The 22,502-nt window shown below is 43.1% G+C and overlaps 1 protein-coding gene across 10 annotated transcripts in view; it reads right to left on the bottom strand.

Annotated features, from left to right (window-relative positions):
- The window catches only part of Prune2 (prune homolog 2 with BCH domain), a 277,788-nt gene that overhangs the window by 108,666 nt on the left and 146,620 nt on the right, over window positions 1-22,502 (bottom strand). For all 10 annotated transcript variants that reach the window (XR_010047791.1, XR_010047792.1, XM_063249631.1 and 7 more), the window contains exons 7-9: window positions 13,785-13,943; window positions 4,210-10,771; window positions 3,141-3,891 (exon numbers count right to left, since the gene is read on the bottom strand). Coding sequence is in view for 8 of the 10 variants with exons in the window: in XM_063249631.1 (XP_063105701.1) it covers window positions 3,141-3,891; window positions 4,210-10,771; window positions 13,785-13,943 (7,472 nt within the window). In the remaining 2 variants the exon portion in view is untranslated. The remainder of the gene's footprint in view (window positions 1-3,140; window positions 3,892-4,209; window positions 10,772-13,784; window positions 13,944-22,502) is intronic.

The raw sequence follows: 22,502 nt of genomic DNA, 5'->3' as shown, positions 1-22,502 counted from the left end.
TGCTCATAGCTGCATTCTCACCAAAGAAGGAGACACAAGGATTGCCAGCTTTCTCCATCCTCTTGGGAATGATTTCCTTTCATTACCATGCATACCTGTCTCCTGCACCTAGAGAAACCCAGTGCATTTGTGTATACTCTGTCACAGTCAGATATAATTTGGATGGCGAGTATGAAGTTTTTAATGGCTGAATGATTCCTTACTATACAGTTGCAGCTGTGATGGTTAATGTTAAAATCACTGGCCAACTTAGTGAGCCTGTGTTTCTCAGGTCAAAGACCAGCCTAGATGTTGCTGTAAAGAGCCTTTTTAGAAGTGATTACCATCAAAATCAGCAGACTCTGAACAAAGCGAATTACCTCCCACAGTGAGGGCAAAAGCCTCACCCAGTCAGCCCAAAGCCTTCAAGGGGAAGTCTAAATTTTCATGGACAATTTTGCCCAAAACTACTTTGAAGAAAACAATAGGCAATGTATTAACCATTGTTACTCTCCTATTACCTTGCTTTGAACATTTTTATCATTTTTTTTCTCTTAAAAAAAAAAAAAAAGAATTCTGCTTAAGACTTCAAGGTAGACAGAATCCTGTGAGTCCCCAGTCCGCTGTCCGGAGAATCTGGACTCCACCCAATGGTGACTCTTGCCTGCATTTTCAGGCTGCTGGCCGGCCCTCCAGAGTTCACACTTACCCACCTTATAATCACGTGGATTCTCGCTCCCTTGCTCTGAATGTCTCACTGTATTGCTTCTGTGGTTACCTTTGGGTCGCCACAGTTTCTGTCACCTTATTCTTCCCAGTTCTTTGGCCTTGGCCAGCTTCTTAGCCACCTTTTTTGCCTTTCCAGATTATTCATCAACTCCTCTTGTATTCCTTAGCTGCACTGGGGCTTTCTGTGGGTCTTCCTAAAGTCTTGAGTCCCTTCTTTCCTTAAAATTTTTTAAATTTCATTTAGAACTATTTGTGATATAAAGACATATAATGGAGAAGTATAATCATTTGTTTCTTTTGACTTTAAAAGAAAATACATTCTCATGGGCCCTCAAGGGACCAGGGAACTCTGCCTCTTGCTGTTGGGTAATGAGTCATCCCTGGTACTAGCTCCACATAGGCACCCTAAGCAACATCTCCTATTATTCTTTGCCTCATATAATCTCACCTCACACTGTTGCCTGAGTCAAGTGAGATCGTGTAGGTAGAGTATATAGGAGCTGGTCTACTAGCAAATGCCCATAATTTGTTAGCTACTTATATTTAATTCATAAACTATCTTGACTATTATCCACCTTTTCACTTCTATCCAATGCCTACACGTCAAAGTTTTTGAAGGCCAGGAATATGATTTAGAGCAGGAGCTTTCAAGCTGAAGGGTCTATGCAAGCACCTGGGAGGAACTGCGCTAGTCAAGCTGGCCACACCGCAGACTTTCTGATGCTAGAGGAAAGTGGCATGTATGTGTGGTTATTTGCATTTCTGACAAGCTATCAGGAGGTACTGATGTCCCACTTAGAGACCTACTGTTTTGGACAATCCTATATCATTCCCAAAATTAGCAAACAGGGAAATTTTTCAGATACATTCAGAGTAAATTATGCAAAAAGTACTAGCAATATCATGGAGAAAGAAAAGGTGCTGGTGGCACAACTGAAGGAGGACTGTCAGCTGTTGGTTTTCAGGAGCATGTTCGAAATGCAGACAAGAAGCCAAACAACAGCTCAGCCAACTGATGGCTGCTGAGATCTCAGCTCGGTCTATAACAGTGCCAGAAGGGCTGCTGGGACCCATCTGTTGCCTTCCTTCTGATAATGGATCTGGGGTCTCTATGGAAGGAAATAGCTTGACAGGAAGAAGAAAGATTAGGCCAACTGAAAATGTCTGTGTTTCTGAAGCTGTGCTTGAAAATGGTAAAGCTTTTAACCTCTATGGCACTGCAGTAACCCTCAATAGGCTGTGCTGTAACTTCTGTTTTCTTTGGTCCTTACCTCTAGAAATATAATTTGTGAATGTCAGTTACCTTGGACACATCCTGTTTCCACCCAAATCAAGTTCCTAACATTTGAAGGAAGGCGTGAGAACGTCTAGCCCCACCTACTGATTTCATGGCTGAAGAAACCTAAGCCTGGGGCTAATCCTGAACTATGTAACCTTAGGGGTGTGGAGCCAGGCTGGAATCCAGCCCTTTCGTCTCCCACTGAGCACACGGTGTGTGCAGTCCACTACGCCCCTACACGAGGGAGGGAAAGACATCTGTGCTCCAGTGCATTTTTAACAGAGAACATCATCTCCCCTTTTAGCTTAATTTACATTTCTCTATTTGCCCTTTTGCCTCTGGAAGGAGGCAGGAAAGAAGTGAAAACACTGAACATTTTCAGCAGTGCCTAAACTTTCTAAGGCAGCAGCAAGGTCCTGTTGCCTGTCACTACCCAGGAACATAGCAAGAGTACAGTTCCAAAACACACACGAAGGAATGAATAAAGGCACCATGGATTTGATGACTGTTTGCTAACTTCTCAGCTCATGACAGAATGAATATTTCACATTAGCATTTCAAATCTGCTGTCCTCTTATCTCTACTAGAAAGTTAAGTGCTAACAAAAAACCCAGAAAGTGCCTTTCCTGGAACATAGTGTGCCAGCCACCAAGGTAAGGGCTTTCAAGGCAGGAATCTTTGAAGCCCAGAGTTCCCTCTAGTTACTTTAGATCCAGTTATAAAATAGTTATAAAAACATTCTGAGCCTCAAGGGCCCCCTCCCTTCTCTCCTCCACTAGCATTAAGTATATAATCAGATGCTGTGTGCAAACACCCTACGCACAGTAGGTGCTGAATAAATGTCAGCACTGCTCTATCCTCTTTCCAACTGCCTGTTTCAGATCACACAGGTATTGAAGTGCGAGAAACGGGGGGCAGGAGAGAAGGCATCACCTCTGTATGTAAGGCCTTTCATGGCTGAAAGAGTACACAGTTATCATTTTCATTACAAGTTTTTGCCAGCTGCTTTTACTAGGGATATGCTTTGCAATAAATACATAAGCAAAGATCCTATCACCTGGGTATTTATCATATCCCATGACCCTTTACCATTTCCCTGATTGCTAAATTAAATGGTTTTTAGAAAAAATCATAAATTTAGCACTTTGCTTACCCATTTGGTTTTACTTTCCTGGTTCCAGGCTCAAGAAACTCTGTCTCCTCCTCCATCTCCCTTTCAGAGATCCTGTTTGTGTGAGATGGCTGTGGTGAAAGCATTTCCCATTCATTGTCATGGGTGACAGTTGGCAACAAAACTGTTTCCAGGTCAGCCCTGCCTCGGCTGTTTATCTTCTGTGATTGGCTGCTCAGACCAGAGACCTGCTCTAGTGCTAAAGACTCTAGAGGCTTCATTTCTCCCACCTGGGAATCTTGGATCATGCGTGGATCAGAAAATGGCTCCACAGTCTTGTCAGCCCATCCAGTCCCTGCATCCTTGGCATCCGGTGATGGATGATTACCCTCACCACAGCTCAAGACCATCCAATTCTGGTCTTGGACAGAACTTTCAAGAGATAATCTCTTATCATCTTTGAATCTCTCTACAGAGCAATCTTTGCTTTCATTTAAAGAGGCAGGCTGACACATATCTGGGTAGCTTACTACCTGAGTTCCTGGCAGGTCTGTTTCTTCTGAACCTACAGATGTTGCTTCTAACTGGGGCACGCTGTCTCCTGCTTCACAGGCCTCTGGCATCAAGGGTGAATTTTGTTCATGGCCTACTAGAATATAATCCATCTGTATTGCATGATGATCTTCATTCTTTCTTGTCCATCTTTCTTCTTTATATTCTGATTTTATCTCCTTCAGCTCTTTGGCAGGGGTTATTTTTTCTTCTTCTAATTCTAAAATTCTCTTGTTGGCACCTAGAAGTGGAACGTGCAAATAAGGAGAGATTTAATTAACACATTGTGTGATTTGTCATCTTTACAAATGATTATCTAAAAAGAGATCATTTAAGAAACACCGTGGTTTTGTAGAACTGTTTTCATTTTCTCTTGCAAGATCAGAGATCGGTATTATTTTGTAAACACTAGATTCTACTGCTATTATATAAAACTTGATTATGGTGCATTGCAAATCTGGTTTCTCTTTACCTACACTGGTAGAAAGAGTATGATTTACAATCGCATTGCTTTATTTCAAACAGCAGTTTCTTGGATATGGGATGAGATGTTTCTTACCATTTGGTGGTCTCGTGTCTCCACCTGCTGGTGAGTCAGAAGCATCTGAGTCCACTTCCCAGTCAATGTTTGATGGAGATGACTCAAAGTTGGAGCTGGCTTCTCCTGCAGCCAAAGAAACCGGGTCTTCATGAATATGCAGTGCAACCAGCTGGTGTGCAGGCTGTCTGCTTTCGGTCTCCATGTGGTTTCCCTCACTTTGATCAGGAAGAGCAGAAAGCAACATCTCTGCTGCTTCACTTCCCAGAGATAAATCCTCTGGGGACCCAGCTTCCTCTGTTGTCTGGGCACCAGGGCGTGCCTCTGTGAAACAGGACAGGTCAAAGGGAGGTGTGTAGGGTGCCACTGATTGCTTCTGACCATTGCCTTCTAAGGGAGGGTCAGCACTGTAGAAGAAATGCCCAGGCTCTTTCATTACCTCTTCATCAATGTTCTGGCCCATGACGTCATACTCAAATTCCCCCCATGAGGCTTCAGATGAACAGATATCTTGTTTCCCAGCATCTCCATCAACTGGTGTTTCAGGTTGGCCTTCTGACAGTGTCAGTTTACTTACATCTTCTATGGTACCTGTGGAAGTGTTAAGACCTGAAGTGTCACTGAAACTATGGTCCAAGGCAGCTTCGCTTACATCCAAACAGGTATCAGCCACAGCAGTGGTGGGAGTCTCGGGAGCAAAGGGCGTCTCACCGTGAAGCAAAGCCCTTGAGCCTGTATAACTTTCAGGAGAAACGTCCTCTGGTACCCAGGAGCAGTTTCCTTCTGTAGTTGGCTCCTGGTGAGTGACCAAAATACGAGTTTCCACATTTTCAACTCTTTGGATGGTCCTGTCAGTGGGTTCCAGAACTGGTGCTGTATCTGTTATGGGCTCTTCCTTTGATGCTTCTAAACTTGCATGGTTTTCATCGTTCATTTCAGAATGCTCGGGAGAATCTATAGAAGATGCAGGCTGAGATGAGCCATTTATGTTCGACTGATTAGTACCTAGAGGCAGTGGAATTACGTTTCCAGCAGAGAGTCCTGAATCGTATAGGACAGATTCCTGTCCAGGGTCCTGAGTCAGGTCTTCACTTATCTCTGACTCAGTGAGATAAAACTCACTGGATTCCACTGCAGGTCTGACTCGAGCATTGCTGTGTTGCTCAGCCTCTTGCTTTGCTTCAGAATCATGACATACATCGGGGCTGCTGGAAGCCTGAGAAATGCTGTCATGGTCACAGTGAGTGAGTATGTCTGGATTCTCGCCCTCTGCCTTCAGACTGAAGGGCTGCTTCACATCCACCCACAAGTCAGGGGAGGCTGAGGGCAGCTGCCCGCCCTCTTGGAAGTTGCCATGTAAAATATCGGGGGTGAAGGCGTCTTGGGTGTCCTCATTAGGGTTGGAGCCATCCCATGCAGAGACTGACTTCCTTATCAGTTGGCTGGGAGAATGGATGGTGGGTAAATTTTCGGTGGGAGTGCTTGAATGTGTTGTTTCAGTAAGGTATGATTTTTCTGGTTCCCACCAGTTCACTTCCTGACACTCAGCTGAGACATTAGCTGTGACGTATCCCGTTTCATCTGAGGGAGTAACCGCTGGATCCGGTCGAGCCCAGACAGACAGCATGTTATCCTGACACTGCTCTTGAGTGGGTGTCTCAAAAGGAAGCTCATGACCAGCTAAAGACATAAAAGTTTGCTCTCTGGGGTCTTTTTCTTTAATTTGGTTTAGTATTACAAGCTGGGTAAACTGGTCAGTGTCTGGATCTGGCTGCCTTGGTTGGATGTTCCAAAGTTGCCCATGGGAGTTGCCCTCATTACTGCCCAGAAAGGGTGGCCGGAGTTCGTCACTGAAAGGATCAGTGCAGTGTGTTTGCATGGACTCAGCATCACCCTGAGCGGGTACTCCCCATGGACCCACACTTTGATACACTGAAGAAATCCCCGCCAAAGCATCACTTGAGTTAGACAGTACCCCCTGAAATGCACTCTCCATGGGCCTCCCTTCCTGCAGAGGAGCTTCCCACCACTCACTGCTCTCAGCTGAGAAGCCAAGAATTTCCAGTTTAGAATGAGCTTCATTCTTTGGCTCAGTTTTGGGAGATACCTGCCATATTTCATCTCTCGCCTTCCCCGCTTCTGGAGAAGGTGGTGTCTCCTTGTCCTCTGCTGTGATCTGAATTTCAGTCTCTGTGAGCGGTGAGAAATTCCAGTGCTCAGAGCTGCTTTGACTGTCACACAGGGTGTGTGACTTATTCTCATTCTCGGCTAGGTCCGTATCATCTACATAATCAGAAAACTCCTCAGTGTTGGGTTCTGCCATGGCCAAGAATTTAGACTCACTCAATTCATCCGAAGCTCTGGATTTACTCTGAGTCACTTGACAAGGGACCAGATGGGTCTCTTTCTCTACTGACTCTTCATTTCCTGCACTGTTATCATCTGAGCCCAAATTTGTTGAAATGACCTTGGCATCCTCCGGCTGCCCAGTTGCAGGAACAATGGTTTTATTGTTCTCCTCGTGACTAACTGCTAGATTTCTATCCTGGTATGCACCTGTGTAGTCAAAATATTTGCCTGTTTCAGGGCTTGATAAGGAGGATAAAGAATCACCATCGATGGAATCATTCCAAATCTCTAAAAATTTAGGAAGTTTTTGTTCAATATTCTTTTCAAACTCATCCATCCTGTTTTTCTCTAATGTCTTCATTTCAGTAGTTACTCCTACGTGGTCATCAGGGGTTGTTACTTCAGGTTGTTGGTGATTCTGTTCTCTCCATTCATCTTGATTCTCTTTCTGATGCTCAATACTGGGTCTCTGACCCCAGGAGGACAATGCAGCTGAAGAATCATCTAGATCAGGACTCGAGGCACTTGAGTGTGTGTAGTCATCACTGGAAAGACTGTCTTTGCCATAGCTCCCAGAGGAACTGGCTGCTGGAAGGCTATTTTCAGTACTTTTCACTTCAAGAGTCTTAGTTATCTCAGAACTTGTGTAATTGTCCTGTATTCCACTGTCTGCAGAGTCTTTCCAAACAAGGCTTTCCAAAACAAGGCTTTGAGGAGACTCACGAGGTGGCTCTTCACTCATTCTTTCTGACTCTGGAATGTTACATTCTTCTATTTCCTCAAGATCCATCTCAGATGAAGATACATTTTTTGTTAAATTCATCTTACCTGGCACCTCCATAGTTTCCCCTGAATCTCTGTGATCCATGAGGGGCTCTTCGTAGGTCTCCTTTGCCTGAAGCTCATTTGTAGACATCTCTGTTGGTGAATCATCTCTGTTTGTGTAACCTAGGTCATAAGGCCCCTCAAGCCCTAAAACATTCTTTGGTTCACTTGTTTCAGGACCACAAGTAGCTGGAAGAGATGTGACTTTGCCTAATTCAGTGTAGATTTCTTGATATTCAGCTGCAGCTGGAGAAGAGAGTTCCTGGTCACCAGTCTCTTTTCCAGGAGTCCCTGGGGCACTCTTGTCCCCAGAACCTATCACCTCCTCCTTGTCAAGACACCTTCTGCTTGAGGCTCCCAGGGCTTCGTGTTCACTTTCGCTATTTCTGTAGCTATGCCCCATCCATGGATCTGAACATGCAGAATGTTCTGGGTTCTCAGGCCTGGTCACCAAGGGTGCTGTATTAGCTGGCAGCATTCCTGTCCATGTGTCCTCGTCATCAGGGTGAGGTGTGCATGCTGCTGACTCACTGATTCCAGAGGCTTCTAACCCATCTGCCATGCAGCTCTCCATAGCATTTGCTGAATGGCTGGTACCTTCAGAAGGTAAGTCGATTGCTTCTGAATCTGTCATATATGGGAGGCCTGGTAACCTGCATGATGATGCATCTTTATCTCTCATGACAGAATCCCAAACGCTGTTTGCAATTAGCTGCCCATTTTTCTCATTCAGTGTGTGATACTCGTTGGGAGCAGCATCCTTGGCGTGCTCAGCGGAGGCAGTGAGCTCCCAATCTATCTGATTTTCTTCCTGGTACTCCGTGCCCCATGGTTCCAGGTGTCTCACTGAAAATCGGGTTTCGGGTTCAGTACTCTCAGTCACGTATCCTTCTGCGTGGCCATCACTGGTCATCGCCACTCCCCCACTGCAGTCATCCCAGTCCAAGTCGTTATCCATATCTGAAATTGTGGCAGTGGACTGCGTGTCCTCCAGAATCACTCTGTTCCACAAGTCGAGGCTGTCCGAGGCTGCCTGCCGGGAGTTGGTGCTGCTGTGCAGAAGTGTGAGCTGCCGATTGGTCTCGTTGTACAGCTGCATCATGCTGGGATCATCGTAGCTGGACTGGCTACTCTCCCCGACACCGTCCTCCGTGGAGGTGTTCTCTGCCTGGAGAGCATCTTTATCTGGGTCGTGAGCTCTGCTTGCTTCGGGAAGAGGGGAAGCCCACATGTCTAGGTTCCCAGGACCTGAACCAATTCTGTTTCTAAGAAGCTGCGGCGAAGACTGCAGAGGAACTGAAGCCTCCTCTACAGTCGAGCCAGTATCTTTGGACTCACCAACTTCCTCTTGAGTAAGTGGCTTGCTTTCTGTTTCTTTTTCCTCCCCAGCAAATGTTGGTGATGTGTAAGAGTCAGAGGTGGAGTAGTTGGTATCTAAGGGGGAAGGCACTGAATCTTCTCCTACATTAGATGCGCTATAATCAGAACATTTGTACGCTAGGAAGGAATCCTCCCAAGGAGCTAGGACGTCTGACCCTCCTTTCTTAACAGTGTCCTCAAAAAAGTTCCAGGAATCTACCTGTTCATATACCTTCCCCCTCACTTTAGGATCCACCAAGCGGTTTTGATCTTCCCTTGGTGGCTGGGAATTATTCCATGCATGCTCCAGTTTGGAACTGGGGTTTCTAGATACAAGGATATTATCCTTGGAGTCATTGTTCTTCTTGCCCCAGAGTTTTGGAGCTGCCTCATTGTTGGCCTTACTGGCTGAACTGTCCAATAGGTCTTCTGAAGGAAAGGAATACCCACTTCTCGCCATCACCCACTCATTTGGGTTCCTCACAGAAGGTGTCTCGCTGCTTGTCGGGTGAAGGTTCCAGGTATTTTTTAAAGCTTCAGCATCATCTTCTTTATGAAATGCACTCCAAGCTGGGAATGACACAGCAGCCACTGGTTCCCCATCCTCTGTAGGGTTTCCCCAGGGCTCAGGCATTGCTGTGGGAGACTGACCAGACTGCCACAAAGCAGCAAAGTCTTCTATCAGGTGGTTTGTTCCCTTAGGAGAAGCATTTGGTAAATGTGACTTCTCAGTGGAAAGGTTTGGAAACTGCAAGCTTTCCTCCTTTTCATCTTGAATGTCGTTGCTATTGAGTTCTGACTGACCAAATTCAGACTCCCAGGGATCTGATTTTGGGAAGTCAAGACTCTTTGGTTGAAGTACAGAATCTGAAGCTCTTCTATCAGTGGGGCTGGGCTTATGATCTTTCCATGATTCAGGGCTCTGAAAAACGGATTCTTGTTCACTGGAACTCCATGCATCTACAATATTTTTAGAGTCAATTTCCAAACCACCCCACCAGCTACTACACCGGGTCTGGGTCTGAGGTGGCCCAAGGTGACCCATGTCTGTTGCTTCAGGAATTATGTCCTCTGGATAGAGCATGGCTGGATCTTCAGTGGATGGTGAGCTTCCCACAAAGCTATTCGTAGGTGTGGGTGGAATTTGCTTTCCAATACTGTCCAGCCTTTCTGGTGAAGGAGACTCATCTCCCACAAAACTTTTCAGGCTTAAACTTCCTTCAGCATTTTCTACCAGACTTTCTTGTCTCTGAACAAACTCTTCATCAAATTCCACCAGGCTGTCTTTGCCAGCCTCAGACAAAAGTGAACTGGATGAATAATTGGACATGTTGGTTCCTATCTCATCAAGTCCTTTTGGCCCAGGGGGAAGCTGTCCATCTGACGAATCGCTGTTGGGGAAGTCATCTGCTGGGGAGTAGTCTGCAGAATGGGAAGATGGCTGGGACTGCCCTGAAGCCATGGGAGCTGAGTCAAAGCTGAAGAGGCCAAAGTGTTCCCTGTGTTCTCCAGACCGAACGTGCTCTTCTGCCACTGCCCCTTCAGGGATGGGACTGTAGGAGTCAAAGCCTGGAAGGAGGCTGTGGTGAGGCCCAGCACCTTCTCCCACTGGACTGTCATCGCTGAGGAAAACAGAGCTCTCCTTGGATGACCGGCTGCTCCGAATGGTGGCAAGCCCACTGTCTGGACTAACAAGGTCCATGTTGACATCCGCTGGAGCCTGGTTAGACTCATTGAGATCTGGAGGATTCTCTATGAAATTCACAGAGCTGGGCTGTGCTGGCTCTATATCAGAGCCATACAATTCCATAATCCCAGAAGAGCCTTGGGAGAGGGGTGCACTGCCAGCCACAGCTTCCGTTGAGGATGTCCGGCTGTTGGAGGCAATCTCTGGACACCTCCTATTGATGACTTCTTTGACAAGGAGAACCACCTGATCACAAGTCACAGAAGGATCCTCCTGCTGGTACACCAGGATCTCATCACAGCCACATTCAAAGGGCTCCAGTTCCAGGCAAGGGTTCTGACACTCTTCCAGCTCACAGCAAATCTGTTGGGAGGAACAACAGTTTGTGCTAGTGCTCAGGCAGCCTCTCTCTCTCTCTCTCTCTCTCTCTCTCTCTCTCTCTCTCTCTTTCTCTTTCACTCTCTCTCTTTCTGTACTGAGAAATGAATGCAAGGCCTTTGCACTGAGCTACATTCCCAGCCCTTTTGATTTTGACATAGGGTCTCACTAAGTTACTAAATTAGCTAGGCTGGACTCTAACTTGCAATCTTTCTGCCTCAGCCTCCCAGAGTGCTGGGATTACAGGTGTGAAATTCACGCAATCTTTGTGCTTGGCAGTTTGCCTTTCGTTGTTGTTGTTGTTGTTTTGAGACAGGGTCTCTCTATGCAGTTCAGGTTAACCTTGAGCTCACTTTGTAGCCTAGGCTGGTCTCAAACTCTCAATGATCCTCCTGCCTCAGGCTCCCAAGTGCTGGGATTACAGGTGTGCACCACCACACCCAGCCTACAGTTTGTCTTTTTAAATATTTCTTAATATAAAATTAAATTGTGTGCATTTGTTTAAAAGAAGACAGCTGAGAATCGTGTAATATAAGACATGAACGTCACATTTAATCTGCTACCAAAATTTTTTCCTATCAAACTGTCTTCTCATTTAACTAAAAATACAGTTGCTAGATTTCACTGGTTCCTGAAAATTATGGGTAGAAAAGTTTAGAGTCACTTAAACTCCTTTCCTAGATGTATAAAACACCATCTTCCAACAGAAGTGGAACTTGGATTTTAAAAAGCAGCTTTGATGCTGGTTACCGACAAGAACTCAAGACCAAGGTTGGAATAACGGGAGAACAGGCAAGTGGGACACACAAGGCAAAGGAGACAGAGGGGAGGAAAAAAGTCCTTCCAGCGCTGAGCTTCCCCAACAGCACACAGGGCTCATCTGTCCCTTCCTCCTCAGGGAAAAGGACATGGAGCCCTAAATAAACAAAGCCACCTGGGAAGCAGGGGACATCAGGACAGACAGGGCAAAGCCAGAACTGGGCCTCAGCTCTGTAATGTTTAGCGAATGTTGGGCATGTTTTACCACACTGGGCTTTTGAATTGACCCTAGAGAATTACTGGGGGGTAAAAATCAATAAAGATAGCAATAGTCACAGAGTCACACAGAATAATAATAATAATAAATATTATTGAGAGCTTTTCTAAGTGTAAGAGCTTTACAACCTTCACCTCCTTTAATCCCCACAGCAATCATACAAGATGGGGACTACTGTTATCTGCATTTTACTGATGAAGAAATGACACACGAAAGTTGAGTGACATCCACCAGCACACCACTAACAGGTGCTGGGACTGTTCTGAACTCAGGTGGTTGAACTGCAGAGGCAGATTCCTAGGCGGTTGGATGAGCACAGACAAAGGGGCTCCCTTGGCCTCATCCGGGTCCTGTGTGCATTCCTTGAGATTCTAGGGCAGTCTCAGGAGTGCTGCTGGGGTGAGGAGAGCTGGTGTGTGAGGGAAGAGAGGAGCTCAAGGGCTTTTTCCTCTCTCACCTACTCCTCTACTTACGTCTTTGGAAGTGAACGTATTTTCAAATTGGTTTGAAAAAAGGAGTTTGCTGGTGGTTTGAAAAACACCATTTTAGATGGTTGGGTAACCTCCTCAGTTTTGTCCCTAGAAAACCAGTGACCAAAAATAAGATCCCATTTTGAAAGCAAGTACAGAATAAAGCACTGAAAGGTCACAGGCTGATGATGTGGTACATGTGTGGCACAGGGCAGCGGGGAGACAGACACATGTGCGGCAGGGCCAGGGCATCTTCTTGGCTGGGGAACATGAGAAAGGACAAGGAAGGCCAGAGCAGGTACAGGCAGGTGCTAACAGAGCTGTGATGAAGGGAGAATCACAGAAGGAAAGGAGTGGATGTGACAGAAGATGAGGCTAGATGTGCTTCTGGGGGTCATAGGGCAATGGGTCATGCATGTTCCCATATTAGCTGCCCAGCTTGGACTATGCAGTAGATGCTTTTGCAATGTTGGATTCAAACTTGGAACTTTTCACATGCTAATCAAACCCTCTACCACTGAGCTACATCTCTAGCCCAACTTCCCTTGGCTTATTTTGATTCATTTTTGTATAAGTTTTCTTCCTTCAATTTTCTAGACCTTCAGATCAAAGACTCAGCCATCAGCACAAGGCTCCAACTGCTGACTCAGTCAGAATCTTGGTACTTAGAGAGAAACTTGTGTCAAAGCATCAGTCACCACTTACTAAACCCTGAGCACCAGTGGGTATTGAGACAGAGACTATGCCTTGTTGTAGTCCAAAAGCAGTCCCAGAGGAAACAGCCCTAAAGGAGGATTTGCCTTCTTTTGGATGAGAAAGTCCTAATCTCTCTATGGAGTCAGTTATAAAAGAAATCCTCAGGGACTGTGCTTTGGATTAGACAGGGATTAGTGTGCACTCCAGGGGTTCCTGTGCTGGAGGCTGGATCCTCAGTGTGGTGATGCTAATGTGGTAGAACTTTAGGAGAGGGCCTCATGAGAGATGATTAAGTTACAGGACCAACACCCTCAGAAGGGTCTAGTGAAGAACTCATGGGACTGGCTCAGTTTTCCTAAGAGTAGGTGCTGTAAAGCAAGCTCAGCGATCTCAGCTCATTATTTTCTTTCCTGCCTCACCATGTGACCTCTTGGGTTTTCTCACTGTTGGTGAGAAGTCTACCATGGCTCTCATCAGAGCCAAGCAGATGCCAGTGCCACGCTCTTGGATCTAGAGCTGTGAGCTAAATAAACCTGTTTTCTCTATAAAGTATCCCACCTCAGGTACTTTGTTAGATCTTTTGCTGCAGACACAGGACATGAAGTAATACAGGTTCTCTTAAAAGACTCAATGTGCAGTATACCGCCAATATTTCCTAAAATTCATCTCCAAGAACACTGATCTCTTGGGGCAATTTCTTGTGAGGCACAAATGCATTCCCCTCTCCCATCAGCTATTCTAAAAGCTAGCAGATTGGGATACACTGAAATGATTTAGGGCTGGAGGAAGGGCTCACCTGACTGCACAGCTCCAGGTTCTGAGAGTACACAGCGATCTGTCGTCTAGGCTGCTGACCCTCCGACAGGTAGCTGGAGAACAGGATGAGGGCATCATAGCTGAACTTCTCTGCAAATGCTTTCAAATCACTGGTGATACTGCTGTGAAACACACAGTTCTGGAAGGACAAGAGGAAATCTGATGTTGAAAATTGCTTAGCTAGGGAGTGTTGTCCCGCAAATCAGTTCAGTCCTTTGATGTGTCATAGAACTTACTGTGAGAGACAAGTGAAAGGAGCACTTTGCCTTGAGCTCTCACGCTATGGCTTATAATGCACTTTATTTGTTTTCCAAGACCAAGAAAAAAGAATTCTTTGCCATCATTGCTAACAGTTGAGATAAGAAACATGTCTTAACATTTCCTTTTAAAAATATTTATTTTTAAAAATATTTATTCAAGCATAGTTTACAATGCATATTTGTTGTTCTTACCATTTACGAGGCCTATATAAAAATGTTGACCATGATGATGCTCATCAGAAAAATAAGACAGTTATTGTTCTTTCTCGCAACCTTGTTTTCTAATGCTTATTAGCTCTAAACAGAAATCTCTAAAGATGAGCTTAGCTGAATTTACTGAATAGTTATTATTCCAGTGTAGAAGCCCAGGAGAAATCTTTAAAGAATTGTGACATCAGATCTGTTATATGCAGCAGCTATGGAGAAATGAAGACTTCCAGGAACTACCCAGATCTGGGACTTATATCACTTACAAAAACTGTACTGTCTCTGTACAGTTTATTGACTGCAGTAGGAGAATCACCTTATCCACATAATTGTCTTCTTTGTAGAAGTTCAGTGATGATCACATGCCAGACTCTATCACAGCACCCGGCACAGACCAGATGCTCAAGCAGTGTTTGTGAAATGACTGGGAAGACACGCATGCAAAACCTACGCATGGCACAGTCCTCTGTCAGAGCTTACGTAAGTGCACAGTTGGCTTACCGCATTCATAGTTCAACATATATGTGAGTCCAAAGCACAGCTTACTGTCTACATTCAGAGAAAACCTGCATCTGTACTCAACATAAACAGGTTTTTTCTCATCATCATTCCCTAAACAATATAACAGCTACTTATATAGCATGCAATTTGTATTAGGTGTTATAAGTCATATGAGAGGATAGCCAGAGGATTTCACATAAGAAACTTTGATGTTCAATCTTGGTCCTAGAATCAATCTCCCACAGATATTAAGCAATAACTGTGTTTGTGTGTGCCCATGTGTGTATACTGTGTGTATGTGTATATATAGTAAGCATGTACAATCAATCAACAACCTATTGTCAATTAAAAACATGACATCTAGTCAAAGGTCTTTAAGAATTCCATAGATTTCTTCCTGATTATTATTGCAGTAAACAGAATTATGCTGGCTCCTGACAAAATATTAAAACAATACAGAAATATATATAGTAGAACACATAAGTTCCATGCATCCCTTCTCAGATAAACACTGTGAAGAACTCAGCAGGGCAAGGCACACAATTACAGATGTCTTCCATGATCACATTAATGTTTGTATTTGATAACTTTTGAAGCTTATGGATATGATTATTTGTGGCTTAGACCAGCCACTTCCAACAGCTTCAGTATTTGTGCAAGAGATCCTTGATAAATGTGTGCCCTGCTGGTCACCAGGTTCTCCGTTTTGAGGCATCTTGTTATCTGTCTATTCCATGGCAGCTGGCCATTAGGCATCTTCCCAGGATGCTTTGCCTTTTAGGCCATGTCTAGTTACTTTTCTCTCATCTCTGAGACAAAATCTCTGATATCCAAAGTTAAAAGGAGAAAAGTTTATTTAGCTCACAGTTTGTAGAGGTTTCAGTCCATATTCAGGAAAGGTGGCATGGCAGAGAGGCAACTGTTCATGGCAACAGAAGACAGAAAAAGCAGCAGGAGAGGAGGAGGAAGTAAGTCTCTTGTTGCTTATTTTGTATGCAGGCTACCCTAGGACAACTGCAGCACTCACACCTTTAATCCCTATGTTAGATGATGTCTCAATCACAAACTCTAGATTCAGCCCCCAGGACCGAATGAGGCTTTGGCAGGGCATCCAGACATAAACTGTAACAGGCCAGAAGGAATCATATGTGGAAATCTACAAAGGCCTCCAGAAATACTGCTGATGAATACCAAAAGTCCATTGTACAGACTTAGTAATAAAGTATATAATGTCATATACAATAACTTTTGGAAGCATGTACTCCAAAAAGTATACTGTCAGCTCTCATGCTTTTAGTTTACTGTCCAGATGGCCTCATAACAATATTTAAGTATCTGTTTTTCAAAAACAAATTCATCCCTGTGGGTATAGCTCAGGAGTAGAGCACATGGCTCGCATGAGAGAATTTATGGGTTTACTCCCAACAGCACAAATCAAGGACTGAATCAATCACCCATAAGGAAGTAAAAGACATGGGTGTGAGAAGCTCTGTCATCTTCCTTTCTGAATAGTTTTTATTATATATATAATCTGCTCCCCAAATGTACTTATAAACTTTTGAAAGAAGCCACACAAGTGGAGATTTTCTCATGTAATAACAATTATCACTACATTCCTGGCTGCCACTTAAACAGAGAGGGCAGGTTTTACTTGTATCTGAGCATGAGATTAGGAGTCAAAAGAATCTGCATTATTCTAGGCCAGACTCATGGACCATTTGCTCTCCAGAAATTCGACTGCACCCCAATCTGTTTGGATTCTTCTGTGTAATGCTGATGGCTGTAGAACCTTATGGGACCCGAGTCCAGCTACACTGGCCACGTGATGCCCCTTGTTAGAAAAGAGTCTCTGGCCCTGCCCCATGCCTGCTGAATCTGGGTCTGCCTTTTCTGCCCAGCCTGGGTGATTCCGGGCACACTGAAATCTATAAACCTCACTTTAAGGATGCTTTTATCAATTGGCTTCCTTCCTGTTGTCCAGTCCTTGCTGCTATCAGCAATGTCATGGGACTTAAATTGGCTCCTGTCCTCTGCTCCTGATTCCTCCACCGCCCTCATCATAAACATCACCCTGGGTGTGTCTTTCTGGGTTGTTTTGCTAGAAATTCTTATCTACCACATTGGAGGCAAGATCCAAGAATCTGTGTTTTCACTGTGTTCCTTAAGCGATTCTTATGATCTAGGTCCTTTGGGAAATACCATCTCAGTCTTCCCAAGGTGACCCTGAATTCCACAAGATCAAATGAAGTACTGATAAAAGAAAAAAATGTTATGAAACACTTAGACAAATTCAAGAAACAAAGTATTTACATTGTGTAGCAACACCCAGAGATAATCAGCAACAATGCACTGTGTATCCTAATAAAATTGTCCAAGCCAGACTCAATTTTATCAGCTTTAGAATAATGTCAAGAGTGTTATCTTGAAAACAGAATCAAACAAGGGAATGAGTGAGAATCTCCAGGCATCCGGGAGGCTCAGTCTGTTTGTTCTGCTTTTACGCCTGTGCTGTTTGCATAGGAGATAATTTATTATTGTCTTCCAGCTACAGAGGGAGTCATGTGCTGCGTGGCTCTTCTGTTACTGACGAGCTAGGCTGGCCCTGAATAAACAGCACTTCATCATCAATGAAATCCAACTGTAAACACAGGTTGGCATTGCACTCCCCCATCTGCCTTCTACCTGATAAATTGCTGTTTTAGTTGCATGTATACAAATACGATTTGTTAATCTGCTCAAATATCTCCAAAATATTTCCCCTCTTTTAAGCTAAAATGATGCACATGTAATGTGTATTTCCTACTCAGTTTGTTAAGAGTTTAGGAAATAAGGAGCATCCTCCCTTTCATTGTTCACCCCACCCTGGCACACATCCCCTCTGTACTTAAGAGCTCAGCCTATAATTGCTGCACAAGATTCAGGAAATTATTATGCTTAGCAGCTGAGAATTGACTGACAAAATCCCAGACTAATCTGACCAGTGAAGATGAATAGCAACTGCTTGTGGTCACAGTCCTTTGTTACTCATGGTTCCAAAGACTCAATCGTTAAACAGTCTCAGGGGTCCTGAGTCTTTTTGCCTGAATAATTTCTAGTTTTGGAGTGCGTGGGAAGGCCTTGAATTGTCAGAGAAAAGTCTTTGTTATTCTTCAGCCAAATGCTAAGATGCAGACATTAAGAGCCCTAGAAAGTTACTACTCATGATGACCCAGGACAAAGAAATAGGAATGGCATGGTCCTGCTCAAATTCATGTACACAAGACCTGAAATCGCGATGGTGGCAGTGCCCAGCAAATTTACTGGATTCTTGGTTGAAAGTACACAAATGGCATGGAAAATTCCCTTCTCACAAAACCCCACTTCCTTTCTTACTCCATTGCTCTGAAAAATTTAATCTTTATGCCAGACACTAGCAGCTTCCATGCATCATGTGAAATAAACGTGACATATGTCGATGTAAACATTTGAGTGCTCCAATGTGGATATTCTGTGAGAGAGAAAACCTACTATACCACTCCTGCATGCTCACCTTCTGTATCTTCTCAGCTCCTCCTGATTCCCCTCTTAAACATCTCCTTTCAAAAGTACAAATCACTTCCAGGTGGCCAAATCCCCAAATAGCTTTCCTGTACTTGCTCCATTTGAGTCTCCTGCAGGATTCCGTGAAGGTGGCCCTTCTTCGTGAAGCCCTGCACTATCCCAATGGTATCCACTGCTGGCTCTCTCTGTGCTCGCCAGCCACCCCTCTGTCACCTTTGCTAGCTGTCCTTTCTTATGGAACCTGTGAATATTCACTGCCCCAGTAGGGACTGTGTTGCCCAGCCCCTTTCCCTTCCTTCTCCTTGGCGATTTTAGTTACAGGGTTTTAAAACTATCTACTTGCCAGGGCCGATGGAACTTACGTGCACCTGAACTCTGACTCTGTCTGTCCACATGAGGCTCTTTGTAAACATCTAGCCATTCTTTCAAACACAGCATGACTCACTTGCTCTGTGTTCTTTTCTTTTTTCTTTCTTTTTTGTCTTTTTGAGAAAGTTTTACTACGCAGTTCAGGCTGGCCTTCAAACTCCCTTTGTTTGAGTGTTATGAGTTTGAGGCTGGCCTCAAACTCATAGCACTCCTCCTCCCTCTGCCTCCCAAGCGCTGGGATTACAAGTGTGTGCCTTGCTCTGTATTCAATAGCACCACCACCACCACTGGGTTATTCAAGCCAAACATCAAGGAATTATTCTTGGTTACTTTTTCCCTTTCTCACCTAGTCCATAAGCAACTCCTTAAAACAAGATTCAAGTCCAAATATTCCTCTGATTTCTTCCTCTCTCCACTGCTGTGCTTGCCACAGCCGCTATCACCTCTTGCTAGAACTTCGGTGGCAGCTTCTCAGCTGGTCTCCAGCAGTCGCTCTCTCCCTGGGACCATAGTCAGTTCTCTAAACAGCATCAAGAGATAGCTTTTCTTTTTTCTCATTGCTTTTTCACTCTTTTTTTGTGGTCCTAAGGATCAACCTCCGCTCTTAAAAGGCTCTCACGTAGCACTGAGCTACAATCTTAGCACAAGATTTATGTTTAAAAATGTAGATCAAAGTTCTCCTATGCAAAACTCATTAGAAGTTTCCTAATGCAATTATTGTCCTTCATATTTTATGTTTTACATCTACGACAAAAAAGGTCTTTGAGAGTAATAATTTAAGTAAATCAATGAGAAGTAGCTACAGCAATAGAAAAACAGGTGGGATACATAAAAGACAAACTACAATTGGGTTATAAATAACCAATATATAGCTAAAATTCATTAATCAAATAAACCATTTGATAATAAAATTTTATCTTCTCTTTTCCTATTTTTGGTTAATATTTTCAAATGGCCACTCTTCTATAGGTTTTAGAAATATCTATAATCTAGCTGGGGATTTAGCTCAGTGAGAGGATATATATATATATATATATATATATATATAAAATCAAAGTATGTTATATGCACAAGTACAAAAAGAAAAAGAAATATATTCTAAAGAGATAATCAGATATACATACAGTTTGTGTATAAAGCTATTTGTAGAATTATTACTTTAAAACATGAAAACAAAAATCTAAACATTCAGCAACTACAAAATGATTCAATAAATTATGAAACAATCATACAAGGGAATGTTATACTGCTATGAAAGAACATTAACACCAAAAACACACGTGACATACAGTTAGGTGGAAGAAAACCTCTGTAATCATATACAATAGAATGTCCTTTCTATATGAACTTCACTAAAATACATTAAAGTCTAATATATAATAGATATCATGATACACTGATATTTAAATTGTCATCAAATTGCTAACTTAAAATCTCTGTGGGCATCTTTTTTAAGGAGCTCCCTCAACAGTTTCTAGTAAAGGCTTAGCCAGATGTGGGGTTAACCCAGGTTATGCTACCCACCAACTTCTGATTTTAGTAAGTTACTTCGTGACTGAGCCTTAGATTCTGCATCCGTAACCTCCCACCTCTTAGTACTGTTGCTAGAATTAAGAACATATTTGAAAAGCTATTATAGGAGCTGGCATAGAGTAGACAATAAATACCAGGTCTCTTTCTTTGCTTGGTTCTTAGACTATCAAGAGTTCATTCTCAGGGTTCATAGGATCTATCTGATTCACAGAAGACATTTTGCAAGATTTTGTGTGTAGAGACTGGTTATCCATCTTAGAGTCTTTGCTTTGTGTGCTTTGTAACACAGGTGAACTTCCAGAAGTAATCACACATCTTTAAGTCATTTCAGTGACCGACGTGCAAAATCTTACCTGCAGGGTGATGGAGCAAGGGGCACAAAGTTAAATATGAAGCAGGGTAATTTTTAAAACAATAGAGTATGACGCTGCCATAAAGAAAGACAAACAAGTCATTTGTGGGAAACTGGATACGCCTTGAGACCATATTTTTAAGGGAAATAAATCAGACACACAAGACTACATGTCGCTTGCTTTCTCTTATATGAAAACACAATTTTTCAATAAAGCTGCAAAATAAAATAGATAATAGGAAGTCGGCAGATAGATCTTTCTCAAATGGGAAGAGGACCAAGAGAAGGAGAGAGGGGGAGATGGGAAGAGGGGGATGAAGTAGAAATTTCAATGCTTTCCATATGTGTACCAACCCCACACAAAGAGTGTAAGCATCATGCACTGCAAACTCGTGCTGCTAAAAGTAAATTTAAAAATTATTTAAAAGACATAAAAGATAAAACATGGATAAGGCAGTGCTTGCTCACTAATGAATTTTTTTAAAAATCCCTAATTCCAACTTAGAATCAATGAATGAGCTTCTGGTTTCCACTATAGAAACAACAGCTTTTAAAGCATAAAAAAAAAGTAATGACTTTTCCTTCAGTTGAATCACCAAGGAAAAGTCTTTCTAATCATTTCCAACATTTCCTTCCAAGTGACTAAGAGTGCATTTTAGCCCCGATTTGAATTCTTCCCCTTAGATTCCGTGTTCTGGACTGCACACACACCACACAACAGTTGCCTTTAAGAATTACCAATACTGTATATTGACCAATGCTTTTACTAAAAGAATAAATTGTTTTGTAATGCCAAGGCTGTTGTGGGTTGTCACTGGCTTGCTGGTAGGAGACGGGTTGGGTAGGGAGAGGCAGGTGACGGGGATGTGACCCGGCAGGGCAGGCTCCCCACCTCACACGGTCTCTCTGCTTCCTACACTCCATGAGGCAAGTCGCTGCCCTCCTCCACCCCCTAAACCATGTCCTGCCTCAGGGCCACTTAGCTTCCAGCTAAAATGTGAGCCAAAATACACTTCTCCTGTTTTCTGTTGTTACAGATGTCGGATATTTTGTCCCAGAGTCCAGAAAAGTGACCAAGACAAAGGAGAAGCTACTCCCAGATTTGTTATATCCAAGTAATTTTTTTCTTCTTGAAGGAAACAGAAAAATTGAGGAAGCAGCTATTTCCTTTAGGTAGAATATTTGTAGGTAAAACTTATTACCAAGATTAAAACCCAAGCTTGAACAGTGGCCTTTTGGAGATCAGTGAGTCTTAAAGAGTTTGACGACTCATAACTACCATGTAAGCATAGTGGCAGCCTGGATTGCTGAGTTACTGAAATTTAAGAGTATAGTTTGACATTTACACTCTGTATGGATTTATTTCTAGACTGAGAGCTAATTTTTTTATCAAGGTAAAAGAAAAATGCTGAGGTATGTATATAAATGTTCTAGCTGAACGCTTTATGATTTATGTTACCAAAACTCTATAATAATACTTAAGATATTCAGCAATAATAAAGTCTGATGGTTTTGACAGGAAAATGATTTATGAGAACACAAAATGCATAAATTAAGAGATTTTATTTATTCTATTTTTTCGTACATTCTTTAGTTGGTAAGTGAAGATATTCTCCCTACATATCACCTTTTTACACTTCATTGTTCTTATTTTTAGAAGGTAGCGAAGGTATTTTAATAGTTAACAACTTCACCGGGTCTGTTAAAACTGTATTACACTCCATAACTTGAATATGGAGTCAGACAATATGGATTTTCATTCTCTATCGCTAACGGGAGCTATGTTGTGAATATAAAAAAATACTGCAGTATAAATTGATGCATACATATCAGTAAACTTCCATTTATTCCTCAACTAATTTTATTGACTTAACTCAATAGTACGTGGCCTAACCATAATTTAAGGAAGCATTGCTTCTCCATTAAGAATTTTATT

The sequence above is a fragment of the Cavia porcellus genome, unplaced genomic scaffold (genome assembly GCF_034190915.1).
Source record: "Cavia porcellus strain 051 isolate PalLab524CR breed Dunkin Hartley unplaced genomic scaffold, mCavPor4.1 scaffold_1, whole genome shotgun sequence".
Taxonomy (NCBI): Eukaryota; Metazoa; Chordata; class Mammalia; order Rodentia; family Caviidae; genus Cavia; species Cavia porcellus.
The sequence above is the reverse complement of the archived record's forward strand: the minus strand, read 5'-3'. Positions and strand labels throughout refer to the sequence as shown.